Consider the following 18,412-nt stretch of genomic DNA (forward strand, 5'->3'; position numbering starts at 1 on the left):
GTCGGCCCTTAAAAAACGAGAGGCATGACTACTTATAAAGATAAATATTGAATGTGAATGGTTCAAAAAACAAACTTAATTTAAAATTAAAATCATGAAAAATAATTCTTCAAAACAAAAGGAAATGAATGGACATGAATCCTATTCTTATTTCTTTAGTAATGGAAATACAAATTAATTAGGAAGTGACGTCAGTTGATCATTGGGAAAATGTTTCTTGAGTTACGGATCAAAACATTACCAAGGAGCTGCTGAATTACTGGGGAGTAAGAGAATAGAATAACTAGGTTGTCCCTAATTTGTGGAGTTCAGTTAAGATAGTAATTAGCAACCATACATATGCAAGAACGGGTTTGTTCAAACCATATCCATCCGTTGGCAGGCCTGTTTGAATCATATATATCCGCTAACTATCCTGCCTTAATAATTTGTTACTGTCAAGAATATCCCTTGAATAGCAACTTCATTTGATCCTTAATTCCTTATATATAATCATTTCACTCGAGGTCAATATCTATTCATTCAAACTTTCCTTCCAGTTTTCTCGCCCTTCTCTTGTCACATTCTGACATTCTTAAACAACGTCTTTTGTTCCTCAACCTGCCTGCAGAGCTTTTGCATTTTTCTCTTTCTTCTAATCTACCTTTTTGTTTCCTCTCACAACTGCGCGCGGGCCGGCAAGATGAGAAAAGGGGCGTTAATGGTTTTATTTCCTTTCTGGGTGGTGGTCTTTATATGTTGCATGCAACTTCAAGCTGGCGATGGGAAAGTAGTACAAGTACCTTGTTATTTCATTTTTGGAGACTCACTTGCAGATAATGGCAATAATAACTGGCTTTCAACAATGGCTAAAGTTAATTACCGACCATATGGCATTGACTTTCCTAGTGGGCCAACTGGAAGGTTCTGCAATGGCCGAACCGCCTTTGATATAATAGGTTTTATCCCCTTTCTCTCACCATCTAGTCGTCATTTTCTCCTTGTTTCTTTTGTATAGTTTCATTTATGTATTAATCCATATGTTTATTTGTTGCCAAAAGTGTTTCAATGCATGAGATTTGCGCATTCTTCAAATTTATGCCTCGTTTTTCAATTAAAATATATGTATTGATATTTTTTTCTATATATTTTCTCACAACAGCTGAACTTTTGGGATTCAATAACTATATTCCATCCTTTGCAACTGCTAAGGGAAGAAAGATCCTTAGTGGGGTGAATTATGCATCTGGCTCCGCAGGGATTCTTAATGAAACTGGGCAACACTTGGTAATTAATCCACTCACTTTCAATATTTGCAAGTGTTCGTAAACCTGTCAGGATCCATATATGGATGATGATCCAGATCTGCATACGTTAGAATTCATGTTGCTTCATGTACATCATGTATACGTATGTATAATTTCTCCATGTATGCATGCAGGGTGTTCACATAAGCATGGATGGACAGTTGAAGAATCACAAAATTACCATATCACGCATTGCTAAAATGTTTAGAAATAATAAGTCAGCAACTGCAAAATACCTAAACAAGTGTTTATATTCAGTTGGGTTGGGGAGTAATGATTTCATTAACAACTACTTCATGCCCAAAATTTATCCGACAAGCCATCGATATACTCCGGAGCAATACGCAAAAGTTCTTGCAGTACAATATTTCAAACAATTAAAGGTTTGTACGTAGTAGTACTACTGCTGCATGCATGGCTTTAATCTATCTTTTACACGACTATGTGATTATCACTGATGCATTTCCCTCCCTCAATCCCCATCTTTGTTCTAGACTTTGCACAGTTATGGAGCAAGGAAGGTTGCATTGTTTGGAGTTGGACTCATTGGCTGTACTCCGCACTCCATATCTTTGCATGCCACACAAGGCTCGACGTGCGTAGATGCAATGAACAATGCAGCCCAAATCTTTAATGAGGAGCTGAAATTAATTGTCAGTCGTCTGAATAAAAGCAAAATTGATGCAGATTTTATATATGTGGATGGGATGGAGCATGCTACTGAAGCATTATCTTATGGTAGGGTTCCATGCATGCACTCATGACTACTTAATTTATTACTTGGTTTCCTTTCTCCTTTTTTCGGCAATCAATATCTTTTTCTGAAGTAATAATGTGTGCTATGCTATGCTATTTTGGTATATATTTCAGGTTTCAAGGTTTTAGATGCTGGGTGTTGTCAAGTAGGAAATTTTGGACAATGCATTCCTTACAAAACTCCTTGCCGGAATCGGTCTGAATACGTGTTTTGGGACGCTTTTCATCCTACCGAAGCTGTAAATCGAATTACTGGCAGATTATCATACAATGTTTTGTTCCCATCTAAGACGGATCTGCATCGAGTTCAACATGATAATGGTAGTCACCAAATTGAGCTTTAGGCATAGAGCTCTACATTTTTCTTCCTGGACGTACACGAAGATTTTGTATTTTAAGATCAGGTTATTGAGATAAAAGTTTATCTATTATTGCTCTCGATGTTGTGTATGGAATTTCTCAAAATTATTCGATCAACTTCAGGACAATATTCGGGTTTATCGACCCTGATAATCAGGTAATTGAGACTGCAGATATATATAGGGATATGAGTACTGTCTTATTGTAGATAATATTTCATAAATATCATAGCTGTCAAACGGGTTTTGCTACATACAGTCGGCGTGCAGTCGACTGTACAGAATGAATAAAAAAAATTATAAAAAATTTTTTTTATATTCAAGGGGACCTACATGAATAAAAAAAAATTATTTTTATAACTTTTTTTTATTCATGTAAGTCCCGTATTAATTCACTTTTTTACAGCCGACTGCACGCCGACTGCATCTCCCGACTGCAAAAAGTATTTCTCTTTAAGATCACAAAGTTTCACAATTGTTGAACATCGTAGTTATAATGTACATGAAGAGTCTAGAACATCTCTCTATGCCCTACAAATTGTATATATTTCACAAGTCTTAAGACTGAGTACTAGCGCACTCGATCACATCTCTCTGATGAGAGGCATGATTAACCTTAATTTTCTATACAATCTGGCCTAGCTGGCGAGCAATCCCAGTTCGCACCTAGCGGAGAACAAGATCATATTATGTGATAACTTATAAGACGACCAACCCTACTCTAGCAACGAATTAACACTTGCATTGACAATTGAAGTACGTAAAATGGAGGAAAGGGTGCCTTTGGTGTTGGCTTAAGTTAGTGGTTAGTTCAAGAGAAAATGGATGATCTTTACTCGAGTAATACATATATATATATATATATAAATGATTCTTCTATATATAGTTTAGGTGAAGTGTTTGGAGCCGTGAGCTTGGAGGAGAAGTGGTGTCTTTGTAAATGGTGGTCCCTGCACCTGGTTGGAGGGAAGGCGCCGCACGAGAGGATGTAGCAGTTGTAGGAAGCGATGAAAACCTAGTGGCCATTGGGCTGGGTTTTGTTTTGGGCTGGGCTGTACTTTTGTTTTGGGCTGGGCCCAAGCTGCTTAAGTTGTGTTTTTTGTTGTATTTTGTTTTTTAGTTTGTTTTAGTTAACAATAGAAAACTTTGTCTCTAGGACCGAGGGTCCGTAGACTTTAGTACTCCACTCCTTGGGAGGGGGAGTTGTGTGAGCTGTCTTAGACGGTGGTCTAAGATAGAGTTAAGTCTCTCAGACAGTAGTCTGGAGGCCTGTCTCTCAGACGTTTAGTCTGGAGTCGTTGGACAAGACCCTGTCAGTCGCAAAAAAATTTGTGGGTTGAAGAGCGTAAAAAGGATAGAATTTGACTTGTATCTTGCAGGTTAAAAGTTGTAATTGTCTGCCTTTATGATGAATGAAACTATGTTTCACTTTCAAGAAAAAAAGGTTGCATGCCCTCCATGTCTATGGTACATCAACTATGCATGTTGGATTGGTGAGCATTGCTTGACAATTAATTAAGAGGTGGAGTTTGTTGTAGATTCTCATGCTTCGGACAAGAATCTTCACATTCCACTTGAGATGGGATAGTACTTTGTAATAAATATATATATATATATATATATATATTGGGTGCTTTTATAATCAAAGTAATTACTTTTAGAAGTGCAAAGGCTAAAATATATCATTTATTTTACACTACATGGAATGGTTACTATTTTTCATTCTCATAAAAGTCTGAAATAAATGCATAGGACAACTATATAGCAGGTAGGGGTACAAGAAAAAATCGAAAAACCGACCAAACTAAACTGATTGGTCGGTTATGATTCTTAGAAAAGCAGTTCAGTAACAAATTTTATGTTTTGAACATCGATTTGGACCAAACTGAAGCAAAATTACATATATATATATATAAATATATTATTAAGATATTATAAAATTAATATAACATGAAATTTCAATCATATTACTTATATCTTCTTCATATAAACATACTTTTAAACATGAATATGAATATTAAGTAATTAATATGTTATTATATATTCTTATATAAAAGAAAACTAACTAATCTAACAAAAGAGCCAAAAATCAAATCACATCAATAAAACCACATTGAACTGAACCAAAACCAAAAGTTTCGATTTCTTGGATGAATTGATCTGAATCAGTTTTCAAAATTCTAAAACTGACTTAGATCGGTTCAGTTCTAAATTATGTCCATAGTCGAACTGAATCCACCCCTAATAATGGCCTTAATTCCGTTTCTTTAAGGTTGCAATCCCTGAGCTAGCAAATGGGCCGGGTTGATGGCATATCTGACACATGAATCTTGTACCCTTATGTATGGTAAATGTTTTTAGTAGAACCTATAATTGCAGCAGAATGTAAGTTTTAAAATTCTAAATATATGAGAAAGCTAATAAGATGGACACTAATTAGTATCCAATTTTGTCAAATTATCATCCACCAAACAAACCAACTCTAAAAAATAAGGGCTAATAGGTGCCCAATTATGATAAACATTCTGCCAAAAAATAATTTGTCTCACACATGAGACAACAAAACCATACACTACATAGGCTACTCACTTGGTAAGGTTATTGTGGCACCCTTGTCCCTCGGTGGTGTACTCAACTAGGGTACGATGTGCTAGGAGTGCTAGCTGATTGGCAACACTAGATATCTTACTCAAGGTTAGGCGTGCATTCTCAGGAATTGGACACTAGTAAGAAAATTTGACCTTCAATTGTAATATACATATCTCATTGTCAGTACTTCTCCCAAATAATATTGTACACTGTCATTATTTCATCACTTTCATCAAAGTACAACGAATTGTATATGATCTTTTGCCTAACTAAAATATATGTGATGTTGCCAACCTCCTTTTGAGATTTAATGGAGGTTGAAGTGTCAAGATATGCAACACAAGACTATATACCTCCGTTCATTATGCAATAATCATAGCGAAAAAATTTTCTTATTATATTCTATACTAGAATAAATCAAAATCCCAAATATATATATATATATATATATATATATATTACATAAGTTTAACACATACAACTTATTCATTATCCATCAAAAGGCATAATTTGTATCATAAAATATCACATTGGAGTTGTAACTCCTTACTTAAATCATACTTCACATTTGCCTCCATGACACAAACTTAGCTTAATAAATCATGAGCAACTAATAACGTATATAAAACAACATTCCTCCATCCAAACTAAGATTCTTGTCAGAAAACTTCACCCAATTTTGTGATCTTCTTGATTAAGACAGACTCTTCATATCCTGGCACAGATTCCACCATTCTGGGGAAATAATAATTGGTACTACCATGGTGAAATTTATACAAATCTTAGTAAGCTAGACTAAAAACATACAAATAATTTAAAAAAACATGGTTTCCAATAAATACGATATGTATGTATGACTGACATGAACTTGCATTACAAAAACATCATCATTATCAGAACTTTATACTTTCATGACATGCTTGCTTTCATAAAACATTTTTATTCATTCTTATTCTTATTCTTACCAAGGGTGGATGCCTCACGGTTCCCTATAAATTATGTTCTCCTACTAGTTATTGCACCATATCTCAAGTCTTTAGACTAGCTGTGAATACGTCATATAGAGATACTTAGACAAAGTAGAATGCCTACAGTATGAGCATTTTATTCATTTCATCAGAGATACTCAGGCATAGTAGAATACCTACACCATGTATATTTTATTCATTTGTGCACTCACCAACGTTAGCTACTTTCGACTTTGCTCCAGCAATCTTTTGATCTTATTTGAAGTATGTTGACTGTTCTTCGTCAACTCAGGCATTTCACTCCATTAATACACACTCCAGAGTGGATAAAGAAGTTCCACTAAAATAAATCCACATCCTATTATTTGGGTTCATGACAAAATATTTTCAAGCTTGACTTATGCATCATGACATGTACATATGTTTCATGACAGATGACAGAATATCATGACATGAATGTCTCGAATATCAATAAAGCTTTAGAGCATAATCATTAATCATAGTGTAACATTTATTATCAATCAATACTAACATAAACCATAAGTAAGTTAGAAGCTAACTTACAGACTGTTGATAGTGTGCGTTTCGCATTTGCATTTCTATGTATTTGTAAATTTAGAATTAAAACTCAACATTGAATTTTTTTTTATTAAAAAGACTAAATCGCCTTTTTAAGATCCTTAAATACTTGCTATATGGTCCTTGAAAATTTTACTATTTGAAGATTGACCCCAACTTTACCCATGTTCATAACCTCCCTTCTTTCCTTGCCAAGCATAAGCTTTCACCATCATAATTCTCATGCACTACTTGTATAACCATCAACATTAACTTCTTACAAACATAAAACAGAACCTAAATCCATCATTCTCTCATAGGCTAGCCACCCAAGAATCAATGAACACGAAGTACAAATACTGTATTCCTTTAACACTTGAGCCCAACACAAAACCATGATTTCATATCATTCACTATCCAAGCTTTCAAACGAAACACTATCTATCTTATAACATATTGATCCATATATGACTTATATGGATCATCACACAATAAACAAACATAACTGTACTTTCCTTTTCCTCATTCCTTCTTATCAGTGCTGTTTGGATAGTTAGTTGAGATAAAAGTTGAATAAAATATTGTTAGAATATAATTTTTTTTAATATTATTATTGTTTTGAGATTTGAAAAATTGAATTGCTTATTATATTTTGTGTGGAAATTTAAAAAAATTGTAATGATAAGATGAAACACTTTTAATATTCAAACGAGGCCGTCTTTTCCCGTTCCTAATAAAACTCAAATCAGTTGGTAAGTCAAATCCCACCGGTACTTTACTAAACAAAGCATCTCAAAAATCATATTAAAAAAAAAACTAGTGATTGGTGTGGAGGGAAAGATCTATTTATGATATAGTTCAAGAAAGGGTCGTCTCATTTCCTTAATTCTTCATTCTTTCTAAGTCATTCACTTCAAGGCTAGTTCTAAACATAACATCACCTTCAACCAGCCTCAAAGACTACCTCTTTTCAAGTTCACTTTCAACTCCATCATCCAATTTGAACACTTCAAGACAATCCTTTTTAATGCTAGCTTCATAGATTTTTATCTAACACCTCAATATCGATAACTTAAGTAACATAGCCCAACAATTCAGCAAAACCACCAATTTCAATCCATTCCAAGCTCAAATATCAATTACAAGTGAGACCAAGAATTTGACTTAAAATCTATCTAATACATAACCGACTCAAGGAACTCATACTCCGTTCATACGTCATTCAAGTTCAATATAAATTTGCCACACAACCCTATAATCTCACAAATTCCATCCATACACAATACATTCATGATACATTAAATATGTCTACCATATATAAACATAACCAATCAAAATATACATGTATCCTACTCATTTACCACCAAAGATTAACATGCAGTCCATTCAAGTCACACACTCTATTTTCGACTTCTGCCACCAACACAATATACTTAGTATGTACAATGCTGCCCACTCGACCTTCACAAAAACAATCCTCAATCCATATGCCATTTAATCACACAATCACATTTCTAATTTACAACACAGTACAGATACATGGTTTCATTCAAAGCCTGAATCTTTCTCTGACCAAACACCAAAACAACAAATTGAATACTTCACATGTCACGTCAAACTATATAGCTTCTCCAAACACTTCATATGGCATCCAGCCACTTCATAAACTACACAGTTTATCCCAATACTTCACATGACACATAGTCGACAACATTAGAGTAAAATTCATAATTTCACAAACCAAATACAGTCCGAAACCCAAAGCCTAATCTCTTCCTCTTAAAAAAAAAAAAAAAAAAAAAAAAAAAAAAAAAAAAAAAAAAAAAACACAACCACCTTCACATGTATAGCTCTCGGTTACACCGTCCCACACACTTGGCCTACTTCTAATACCCATTACAAGAGGGAGAGAGAATTGCAATAACAAAGAGAGTAAGCTATACCAGAGTGGTAGAATGCTGGTGACTCGAGGAAGGTGGACTTGGCAGTGATGTGCAGTAACAACCTAGGTTGGAGATGGTGGCTTATGGCATGTGGTGTGGCAACCTCTACTGGTTGTGGTGGCCGGCGTGATAGAGGGGTTGGATAGCTTGGAGACAAGATTGGAGCGGCATGTTGGGAGTAATAGAGAGAGAGGAGTGGTGCAACTTTGTGTGGTGGAGACAGTGACGACACCGAGAGAGAGAGAGAGAGAGAGAGAGAGAGAGAGAGAGAGAGAGAGAGAGAGAGAGAGAGAGAGACTCAAGAAAGATTGAGATTTGAGTGGGGTACAGAGAGACGAAGATAGGAGCTGTCAGGGGGTGTCCTGTGCATCAAAGGGTGAATGACGGAGATCAGCTGAAATAAAGAACTGCAAGAAAGGGAAGTATGTGGTTAGGTGAGAAATGTCGGAGAGGAGAGCACTTTCAAAACAGGACAGGGACATGCAAGGCATGGGCTTGACTTGCCTTGAACACAAACTTTCTACAAGGTTTTTATTTGGTTTGACATGTGTAAACTGAAGACAAAAGAAACGGGTGCAATTCTCACCACATGAAATTGAAGTTCCCCAAGGTTTCCAACTAGTTTTGGGTGTCCTACATGGATGAGTCAGCTGGCTGGTGATGTGGCACAACAGATGATACGTGGTGATCTCTTATTGACCCACTTGGTATCTGAAAATAAAAAATATTCTTATTACACTAAGCACCTTAAAAAAGTCCAAGTAGTTAGACTTTCTCTTTAAGGCCGTCGTAATTTGACTTTACTCTCTTGAATTCCTACAAATAAAGCCCGTAATATTCATGTATGTCTTATAAGATCCACGATACAACATTATTAGGAAATCCTTTAATTTTGGCATAGATATTGTTTGGGGTGTCACGATATATATTTTAAAAAATACAAATGTCTACTAATCGGAGATAAGCCCCCTTGTCTACACCTTGGGTGGAGCTAGTCCTTCTTCCTGGGCTAAATTTCCATCAAGTTCCATAGCTTTGGTAAACAAAACTACAGGTAGGACCAACACAATGAGATTTTTAAAAAATTCTAGTAGGGTAAAACTAATGACAGTACTATTAATGAGAGACAATGTAAATGAATATGCATTTTCTGTTTCATGTAAATAAAATCGTGAACACATATATTTATGCATGGTAAGGAATCACCCTCTAGGCAAAAACACATGTATTCATAGTCATGGCAAGGAACCACCATTTTCATAAATCTCAATATCTGTATTCATTATTAAGGCGAAGAATCACCCTCTTTGTACATCTCCTCAAAACCACAATATCTCATTTCATAAGCACCAACTAAAAATCGTCTCACCGTTTGACACAGAGAATTACTCAAACTCTTCATCTCAAAGTCACAATGTAAGTACAACCAATATATATAATGAAGAAAATATACTTTCATGTAAGAAACAAGTGAGTTATTGAATATGCTAAACCTTAAACTTACAACATACTCAAAAACATTACAAACATTTACCCCACCTTCCTAGTATGGTCATTGGAGTTAACGTACATGAATAGTACTCCTTATATTATAGTGGCATCAGTGCCAATCCTTCTCTCACAAGCCTTCAAGTCCATTTTTTTCTTGAAGACTTTGACCGTTGGCTTTAGGATATCCCGGGGAAGAGTATTTGACTTGGTTCCTAGTTCGACACACTAATCTCGGTAGCGATTGGAATCAAATCGCAACTTGTTTTTCGAGATGATGCTTCGCAGTATACCAAATCAGCATATAAGCTATAGAAATCTAGTGATGCTATTGGTCATAATCGTCACTAGGGCCTCTACTTCCACCCATTTTGTGAAAGAATTGTAACAGTTTACTAGAAATTCAATGATAAAATTTCTATAGGTTTTAGAAACCTCAAAAAAATCCTGTAAGTTTTCACGAATTAATCAATTGCGTAGGTTTTGGTTTGTCAGCATAATTAGTGTTGCCGCCTACTATGAGGCGAAAAATGTGATTGTATTTATTTGAAGTAGTTAGAAGTGTTAGAATGTGATATAGTCTACACCACCAGCCTCAGTTGATTATTTAGTATTTTATGGTACAATAAATCCATTTTCAATTTTTGGACGAAACTCTTGTTCGAAAAAAGCATTTTGTTTATTTCGAGGCACTTTGGAATTGAATTTCGATAAATGTATTATAGAGTTAGGTTAGTGTGTATATAGGATTTTGCAATACAAAGAGTGTTTTTACTTTCCATAGAGTGAATAGTAATCTCAATAATAGCACTAAGTGTAGTGTTTTCAAAATCACAATGTGAAATGTCCAAATTAGTTATTCAAATCTTGATAATTCTTAGGAGTGTGTTATGGACATGTAGAACAAATTTTTAAAATTTTGAAAGTTTTTAGAGATGTTTTGAAAAATGTCAAAACCTTGATATTCAAAGGTTTGTGTTTTGGTTAAAAGTATAGATCTTTTGCTTAAAAAGTTTTGTGTTTATGTGAAGTACATTTTTATTGTATGTTTTAAGCATGTTTTTAAGCTTAGGATGTGTGGATCCTTGTTGCAATATTTCAGTTTAATCATAAGTTTTAAAGTTGGAAAAAACTGTAACAAAAATAAAGAGATATGGCCTTTGGAAGTTTCGGCCTTATGGTGTTTTTCATAGTTGTAATTGTTTTTTAATTTTTCTAAGTTGATATTTGAGTTAAGAATAAAATTTATATGAAAAATATAAATTTTGATGATTTTTGAAGTTAGGGTGTGAAATCCTTAGGTTATGGATAAAATTGTCATTTTCTCACATGTAAAGGGTATCATGGTAATTTTACTCTAGGTTAGAATTTTTCATGTTTTTAAGCCATCAGTAATAAAATTTCTAAATTTTAGAATCTCTACTTACAGTATTTTATGTTTTGTGCTTCTAACTTACTATCAGACTACTATATATGTGTCAAGTCATCTATCCTTTTCATTTCATGTCATGTTACATTATGTCAAGTCATCTATCCTTTTTATTTCATGTCAAGTTATGTCTTGAGTACAGCTTGTGTATCTTAAAATCAGTATTTCTGTGTCAATCAAGTCTATTTACGTTTATCATGACCTTAAATGTTAGGATGTGGTAATATCCTAGTCGAACCCTTTTGTTTAGGCCTGTGCAAAAGGCCCGATGGGCCGATCAACCCGTGCAACCCTTGTAAATCCAATCTGATAAAGTCGGTTTACATCTAAAGTCGGTTCTGAATCAATCGGACCCGATGAACGTCGGGCCATCACTTCGAACCCGCTATATTTCTTCTCTGCCCTTTCAACGTCGAACCCTAGCCCCTGCCCCATCTTCTCCTTTCGATTCATAGTTCACTTTTTGACATACGCTTCTGCAAATAATAATCACTTGATTATAGATCGGCATGAGAGTAAGAAGGCGAAAGATCTGAAGCTTATGGGTTTCTTACGCTTGGGTTTGTTCTGGAACTGCTCCGTCTAATAGGTTCCTCCCACTTCTCTCTCTCTCTCCCTCTCTGCCTTCTTCTTCCTCTTCTCATGCTACACTCCTACTTCTCCTCCCCTAACCCCAACCCTTACCCCGATTTCATCTATTTCCTTCCAACTCATAATATTAACACCAATCCTGGCATTATCAATTCTCAAAATTTTACTTTTATAATCAAAGTCCTCACCTTTAATCGCCTGGAGTCGCTCTCTTGTTGTTTGCACGATTTCTGTTTGGACAAAGAAACCCTCAAATTGGACTGTTTGCACGATTTCTGAGCTTCGTGGATGCGTTTGAGTGGTGGTTCGGAGAAAAGATTGTGCATTATCGGACCAGGAATGCGGGGTTGCAGTCGCAGTGGTTGGAGGTATGGTGGCCAAGCTCTGACAACTAGTTCGAGTTCATGGTCGAAGACGATTTGGAGGTCCTTGCTGCTCTGTTATTAATTTTCGAAGAGATTGATCATGAATTTCTGGAACAGCTCGGGTCCAACCGGTTTGACCCGGTCCTAAATTTACGGATCGGATCGGATTGATTTGGATTAAGCTTTCCCTACGGGTCGAGTCGGGTCGGGTCGGGACCAAATGTGGTTTGGGCGAGTCGATGTGCAGGCCTACTTTTGTTCATGCTAGAGTGTCAAATCTGTGAAATCTCTAGGGTTGACAATGTAAACTTTAACAGGTTTCGAATGGGACATAATTAACTAGTCACCAAAGTGAAGAAGGGCATTAATATTGATGGTGCCCCTCATACATTTCAATTTCATTTTATATGTACCCGTGGTGGTACATATACCTGACTTGGGATACATACATTACGTGTTCCAAACTAGGTGCACCTGTAAACTAGCACGTATGTTAATGCACTTACAACTAGTGCAAATAGCTGTGTTAAGATGCTATAATCAGTAAGGACACACGACTCAAAGGGACTTATGTAGCACCCACATTCCACTTTTATTAACCACGCTAAATTATTGAACAAGATTTCAACTTCATGTATTTCATGTTTATGCTCATGTTATTTAATGTTCAGTTCATGTTCAATTTCAGTCAGTTTACATTCAGTTTGAGTTCAATTCATGTTCAGTTCACGTTCAACTTTATGTCATATTCAATTTTAGTCATTTCACATTCTACTCATGTTCAATTTCATTTAGTTCACATCAGTTCAATTCTACTCATGTCAGTCCATGTTATGTCGAGTTTCAAGTTCAGTCTGTGCTTTATTTATGTCATGTCAATTCATGTCATGTTATATGTTAAGTCACGTCATGCTTATTTCTGATAATCATGTATGCATTCATGCTTTTGTGTTCATGCATGTATGTTTAAATTGTATGTTAAGATTTCTGTTAACTTGTTGAAATTTATAATTAAATCTTATTATAGTAGTCTTAATTACCATTCTCCCCAGAATGGTAGATAATGTGACAGGATCAGGAGATGCAGCAGATGATCAACTTAAGACAGTTGACTAGATAGCAACAACACAAATCGGAGCTCATCACATTGACACTTTGTTTTCTCAATAGTATTACGGCATCCTTGACCAAGTTGCAAGAGCTACTCGATGGATTAGTCTAGTAATTACCATTGTTTTACATGTAATTAGAAAGATCTGTCTCCATTCCAAATTATGTACTTAGAAAGCTTTGTAACCTTTTGGATATTAGTTATATTATGAATGTTATAAAAGTATGTTTATGTTTTTGAGATACATTACTTATGGTACATAGTATTGCTCAAAGAATAAAATTATCCACTACAAATATTGCATATTATTAGTTGCATGCTAGGTGCATTGGATATCTAGCTTCAACTCCTCTGAGAGTGTGTGGCCAGCAAAAGCCTACTCTCATTACTTTTCTTGCCAGAACTAACCCTCCCAAGTGGTTCCCACACACTCTTTCATGTATTTTCGACATGACGTAATGAGTCACTTCTATTGAGATGCATTTTAGAAGGGACGTGGAGAAGCCTTGCCTATACAGCACCCCATTTATCAAAGTGAATCAAGCTATTTTATTGTTCACCTTTCTTGTGTCCCATTTCTCATTGGGAAGTTCGCTAATAGATCGAAACTTGGTCATGTCAAGTGCCCACTTTGGGGTTCCCAATCTCACCTCTGACACCTCAAGCCCAACCACTGGGAGGTTTCTACAGTCCTAGCTATCATAGTCAGAGGTAGGGTTGTTTCGTTCATGGTCAACGTGGCCCTTGCCAACATATCTACCTTTCAATTGTCTTCTCAAAGGATTCGATTAATATAGAAGTATTAGAATAGATCGTGCTTCTCCCACACTTGTTGCAAATACTTCTTAAGTTTCTTTCCCTTCAGCAGGTACTTTCCCATTACTTGATTGACCACCACTTGAGAGTTTGATTTCATGTTAACTTCTTTTGCTCTTAGGGCTTCTACCATGATGAGTCCTACCTGTACGGCCTCGTAATCTACTTTATTGTTGGTGTTCTTGAACTCGAGTCCCACTGCATAATAGCTTTCTTCGTCAATGTTTAACACTATATATTCACCCACTCCCCCACTTGTACGATAGAACAAGCAGTCAATGTAGACTTGTCATGGCCTCTTAAAGGGTGTTTCCAGCACTTCCTCATGGAAGTTCATGAGTTCAACTGTAAAGTCTACTAATACTTTCCCCTTTATAGTAGTTATGGGAAGGTAGTCGATGTTGAACTAGCTTAGTTGGGTCAACCATTTCACCAATCAACCAGACGTATCTAACTGCTAAAGTATCTTCTTAAGGGGTGCCTCTGTCATGACCTTTATCAAATATGCATGGAAATAGGGTCTTAGTCAACGAGCAGTTATTACCAATGTGAATGCTAACAACTCCTTCATTGGATATCTAGCTTCATCAACTCCTATAAGGGCTCCATTGTATAATAGACTGGCCTATGTACTTTTTCCTCTTCTTGTACAGGGGAAACCGACACCGCCTTTGGTGTAGTCAACAAGTACAAGGTTTCCCCATGTTTGGTTTGGCTCTAGAGAGAAGGATTTGAGAGGCTCCTTTAGTTGCACAAATACCTTTTCTCATTCGTTGTCCCAATCATGGATCTTCCACAACACTTGGAAAAATGGAAGGTACTTGTCTATTAATCTAGAGACAAACCTATTGAGCACTACCACCCTTCCCATTAACTTTTGTACTTTGTTCACATCCTAGGGTGACTCCATATCAATGATCACTTAGATTTTCTCTGAATTGGCTTCAATGCCCCTCTCTAAAACCATGAAGCAAAAGAATTTCCATGATCCCACACCAAAGGCACAATTTGTCATGTTGAGTTTCATCTTATATCGCCATGTCAGTTGAAGATGTCCTTATGCTCGATGAGCAATTTCCTCAACTATTGTTTTACCTCAAGCTTCATTTTGCACCAATCCTCACCATTGCTTCTTAGCCAACCTTGTCCAAGGTGACCAGTTCAAGAGGTACATCAACATTACCCTTATTCGGATTTCACTCATCTCGAGTCTCGATCTCATGCTAGATGAGCTCAAGGGGCGAGGATGTCGAACGTTTATCAAGTTTGGATGATTTCGCTACATTCACCTTCATTTCCTTACTTTTGAGTTCATGCACATAGCATTCCCTTGCTAACGCTTGTTTTTTGCACACTTCTCCAATGCATGCCTCGTTTTGAAATTTCATTTTTAAGTGGCATGTGGAGGTGATGGTCTTTAGGACATTCATGGCTGGTCGCCCAATGATCACGTTGTAAGAGGATTGGATCTTGACCACTAAGATATTAGTCATGGTGGAGGTTATGTGCAAGCTTGCTGCCGCAAACATTGGCAGGGTAATGGAGTAGACTGGTTGCACCATTTCCCCTGAGAACCCCTTTAATGAAGTTGGCAATAGACACAACCATTTTTGATCGATCCTCATCTTCGCAAAAGTGTCACAAAAGAGAAAGTTGGTTGAACTATCTTTGTCATATTCTTTTAGTGGTCAAGTTGGTAACCAACATTGTCACTACCAGTGCATCGTTGTGTGGATATATTATTCCTTTGCAATCATTGTCATTATAAGAGATGGTGATGGTCTTATGAGTTCTTGCTTGCTTAGCTAGTCTCTCAATATTGAAGACTTGTTTATACCTCGCCCTCCTTGCATAGGCCTTCCTACCAAAGGATGTTGAACTGCCCTGGCGAATGCCCTTGAAATTTTGCAAATCTCACCAAGGGGGATGTTGTTCCTATTTAGACTTTAGCATAGGGCTCTCACCTGGTTCTCTCGCATGTTCCCTCTTGTGTTTGGGCTTTCTCTTCTGCAGGATCCTTGCCCCCGATCTTGCCTCCTTTCATCTGCTTGCCTTGGTGAAAAGGAATTCTGGGCAACTAACCACTCAAATTCTTCATTTTCTCGCATTTCCTCAATTCTTCACTTCAGGAGGTGACAGTCATTTCTCCAGTGCCCTTCAATGTTGTGGTACATGAAATATTGATAGGTTCTTTGGGTACGTCGACTATCGCCATGAGTCTGTTCCCTACTCCTAGTTTGCACGTTCATGCTGGAATATGCATCCCTAGTGCTCAAATTTTTTAAGGAAGCACTTAATGAAGTCATCAACTCGCTTCATAAACTCTCATAATGTGGTTTTGGTTTTCCTGGCCAACTATGCCAAGAAAGGGCCTCCATACTCCTCCTAACATCATTGCTAGTGTGATTTTCTCATCTTCCTCATTCGCTGTCATGCACTCTTTATTGAACCTGGCTAGGTATGCTTTCAGGCTTTCATATTCTCGTTGCTTGAAGGTGAGGAGATATGCAACAAGTCGCCTGCTTCTTCTATTGGCCATGAATTGGATTAGGAACTATATACCCAATTCCTCGAATTTTTTTTTTTTTTTGTAGCCTAGCTACAGCACTCCAAACCACCCCTTGCTACTCCTTTAAGGTTCAAGGAAAGGGCTTGGCTTGCAATCTTCTCAAGAAAACTGTGGAGGGTCATATGGGCCTTAAACATGTCCAAGTGTTCAACAAGGTTCTTAGATCTGTCATACATTTCAAAATGTGGAATTTTAAATTTTGGCTTGAATGTCATAACCATTATTTTTATGCTAGTGAGCAGCTAGTTGATGGATGAGGATGGCACCTATTCTTCTAGTTATCTCCTCATACTTTTCCATAAGGTTGCATAACTCATCATACATCTTCTTCTTCTCTTCATCATCGAAGCGGGGCTTTGCTTGTTCTCTACTATCTGCTTTGGTTTGTTCATTATGGCTTGGAGCAACATCTTCTCCAAAACTAGCATTCCTATGTTTTAGGACTTTGTTCTCACGTTGGAGAGTCTCCATCTCCAAAGCCATCTTCCTTAAATCTTTCCTCCATTTCCACTTCCATGTTTACCGATGTGGCAACCCGATCTCAAGTCGCTTGAGAGGCTGCAATTATAGGCATATGAAAAGCACGCTAGTTTCTTTGCAGTAGATCCCACGGATGGTGCCAGCTATTATAGACATGTTTCGCACTCATGCCTATAACATCCAATGACCTGCACCTGGAAAACCAGAGAAGGGTTCAAAATAATATAGGATACCTCCGAGGTCTAAGTCAAGATAAAGCACGTAAGATATACATTAACTCTTAGGAAAAATGGTTTAGAAGAAGTTACCTCAAGTGTGTGCTTCGACCCTATATATATAGAGTGTTTAATGGATATGACTTGCTTAATAACTTGGTTTTCTCTAATCCAAGTTGGACCGCGGATTGTTAGCATTTTGAATTTACTACCGCGTTGAACAAAATTAATATCCTAAGCAAGCAATCTAGACCTTTATCCCACTAGTTATCTCACTGGGGATGGTTCACAATAATTTTTTCCCATTTCCTTATTAATTGATGATGGTTGTGATGGTTAGGCCAGAATCTTACATAGGCACATCTACCAGTTTTGATCTTGACTCTTCGTTAGGCAGGCTTGTGATCTTGAATTCATGGACCTTTAGGATGTGGGGGGCCAAGCCCCCATTACCTAGGAGAGGTATTTTTCCCATCATGGTGTTTGAAGTTGGTTTGGGAAAGACTAGAGCTTAGAGGGAGAGATATAGTGGGGAACTAAAGCAAGCCGTATATATCTCAGAAATGGAACATTTCTTTAAGAGTGGACCCTATGCTAGTTTTATGCTCTCTTCCATGAAATGGAATATTCATCTCCTTTTCTTGCATTTATAAATAGTTTCAAGTATTTACATCTCAGGAAGTTCATTCATTGTTATCTTGAAACCATGTATTTTGCCATTTTCAATGGTTACATCTTCTCTATCTTCATTTTAATTAATTTCTATAGTTTTATATTTGAAATCACATATTTAAGAGAGTTTATATTTATAGTCTTAAGATATGAAAGCTTCACGCACTCCCTTAGAAAAAAGTGGATATATTCGAGACCTATATGAAAAAATAATATT

The 18,412-nt window shown here is 36.6% G+C and overlaps 1 protein-coding gene across 1 annotated transcript; it reads left to right on the top strand.

Annotated features, from left to right (window-relative positions):
- The first annotated feature begins 426 nt into the window (after positions 1 to 426).
- LOC122297579 (GDSL esterase/lipase At1g29670-like) lies at positions 427 to 2,481 on the top strand. The gene is made up of 5 exons (XM_043107688.1): positions 427 to 938; positions 1,142 to 1,266; positions 1,421 to 1,669; positions 1,781 to 2,024; positions 2,157 to 2,481. Exons 1-5 carry the CDS (start codon positions 683 to 685, stop codon positions 2,384 to 2,386), a joined length of 1,104 nt encoding a protein of 367 aa, XP_042963622.1. The 5' UTR covers positions 427 to 682; the 3' UTR covers positions 2,387 to 2,481.
- Positions 2,482 to 18,412: the final 15,931 nt, after the last annotated feature.

This window comes from Carya illinoinensis, chromosome 15 (assembly GCF_018687715.1).
Source record: "Carya illinoinensis cultivar Pawnee chromosome 15, C.illinoinensisPawnee_v1, whole genome shotgun sequence".
NCBI classification, from domain to species: Eukaryota; Viridiplantae; Streptophyta; class Magnoliopsida; order Fagales; family Juglandaceae; genus Carya; species Carya illinoinensis.

Bases quoted from the DNA above. Each gene is read 5' to 3' on its own strand.
- LOC122297579 (XM_043107688.1), top strand. From the start codon at position 683: ATGAGAAAAGGGGCGTTAATGGTTTTATTTCCTTTCTGGGTGGTGGTC. The intron at 939-1,141 runs GTTTTATCCCCT...TTCTCACAACAG, and splicing joins AACCGCCTTTGATATAATAG to CTGAACTTTTGGGATTCAAT. The intron at 1,267-1,420 runs GTAATTAATCCA...GTATGCATGCAG, and splicing joins ATGAAACTGGGCAACACTTG to GGTGTTCACATAAGCATGGA.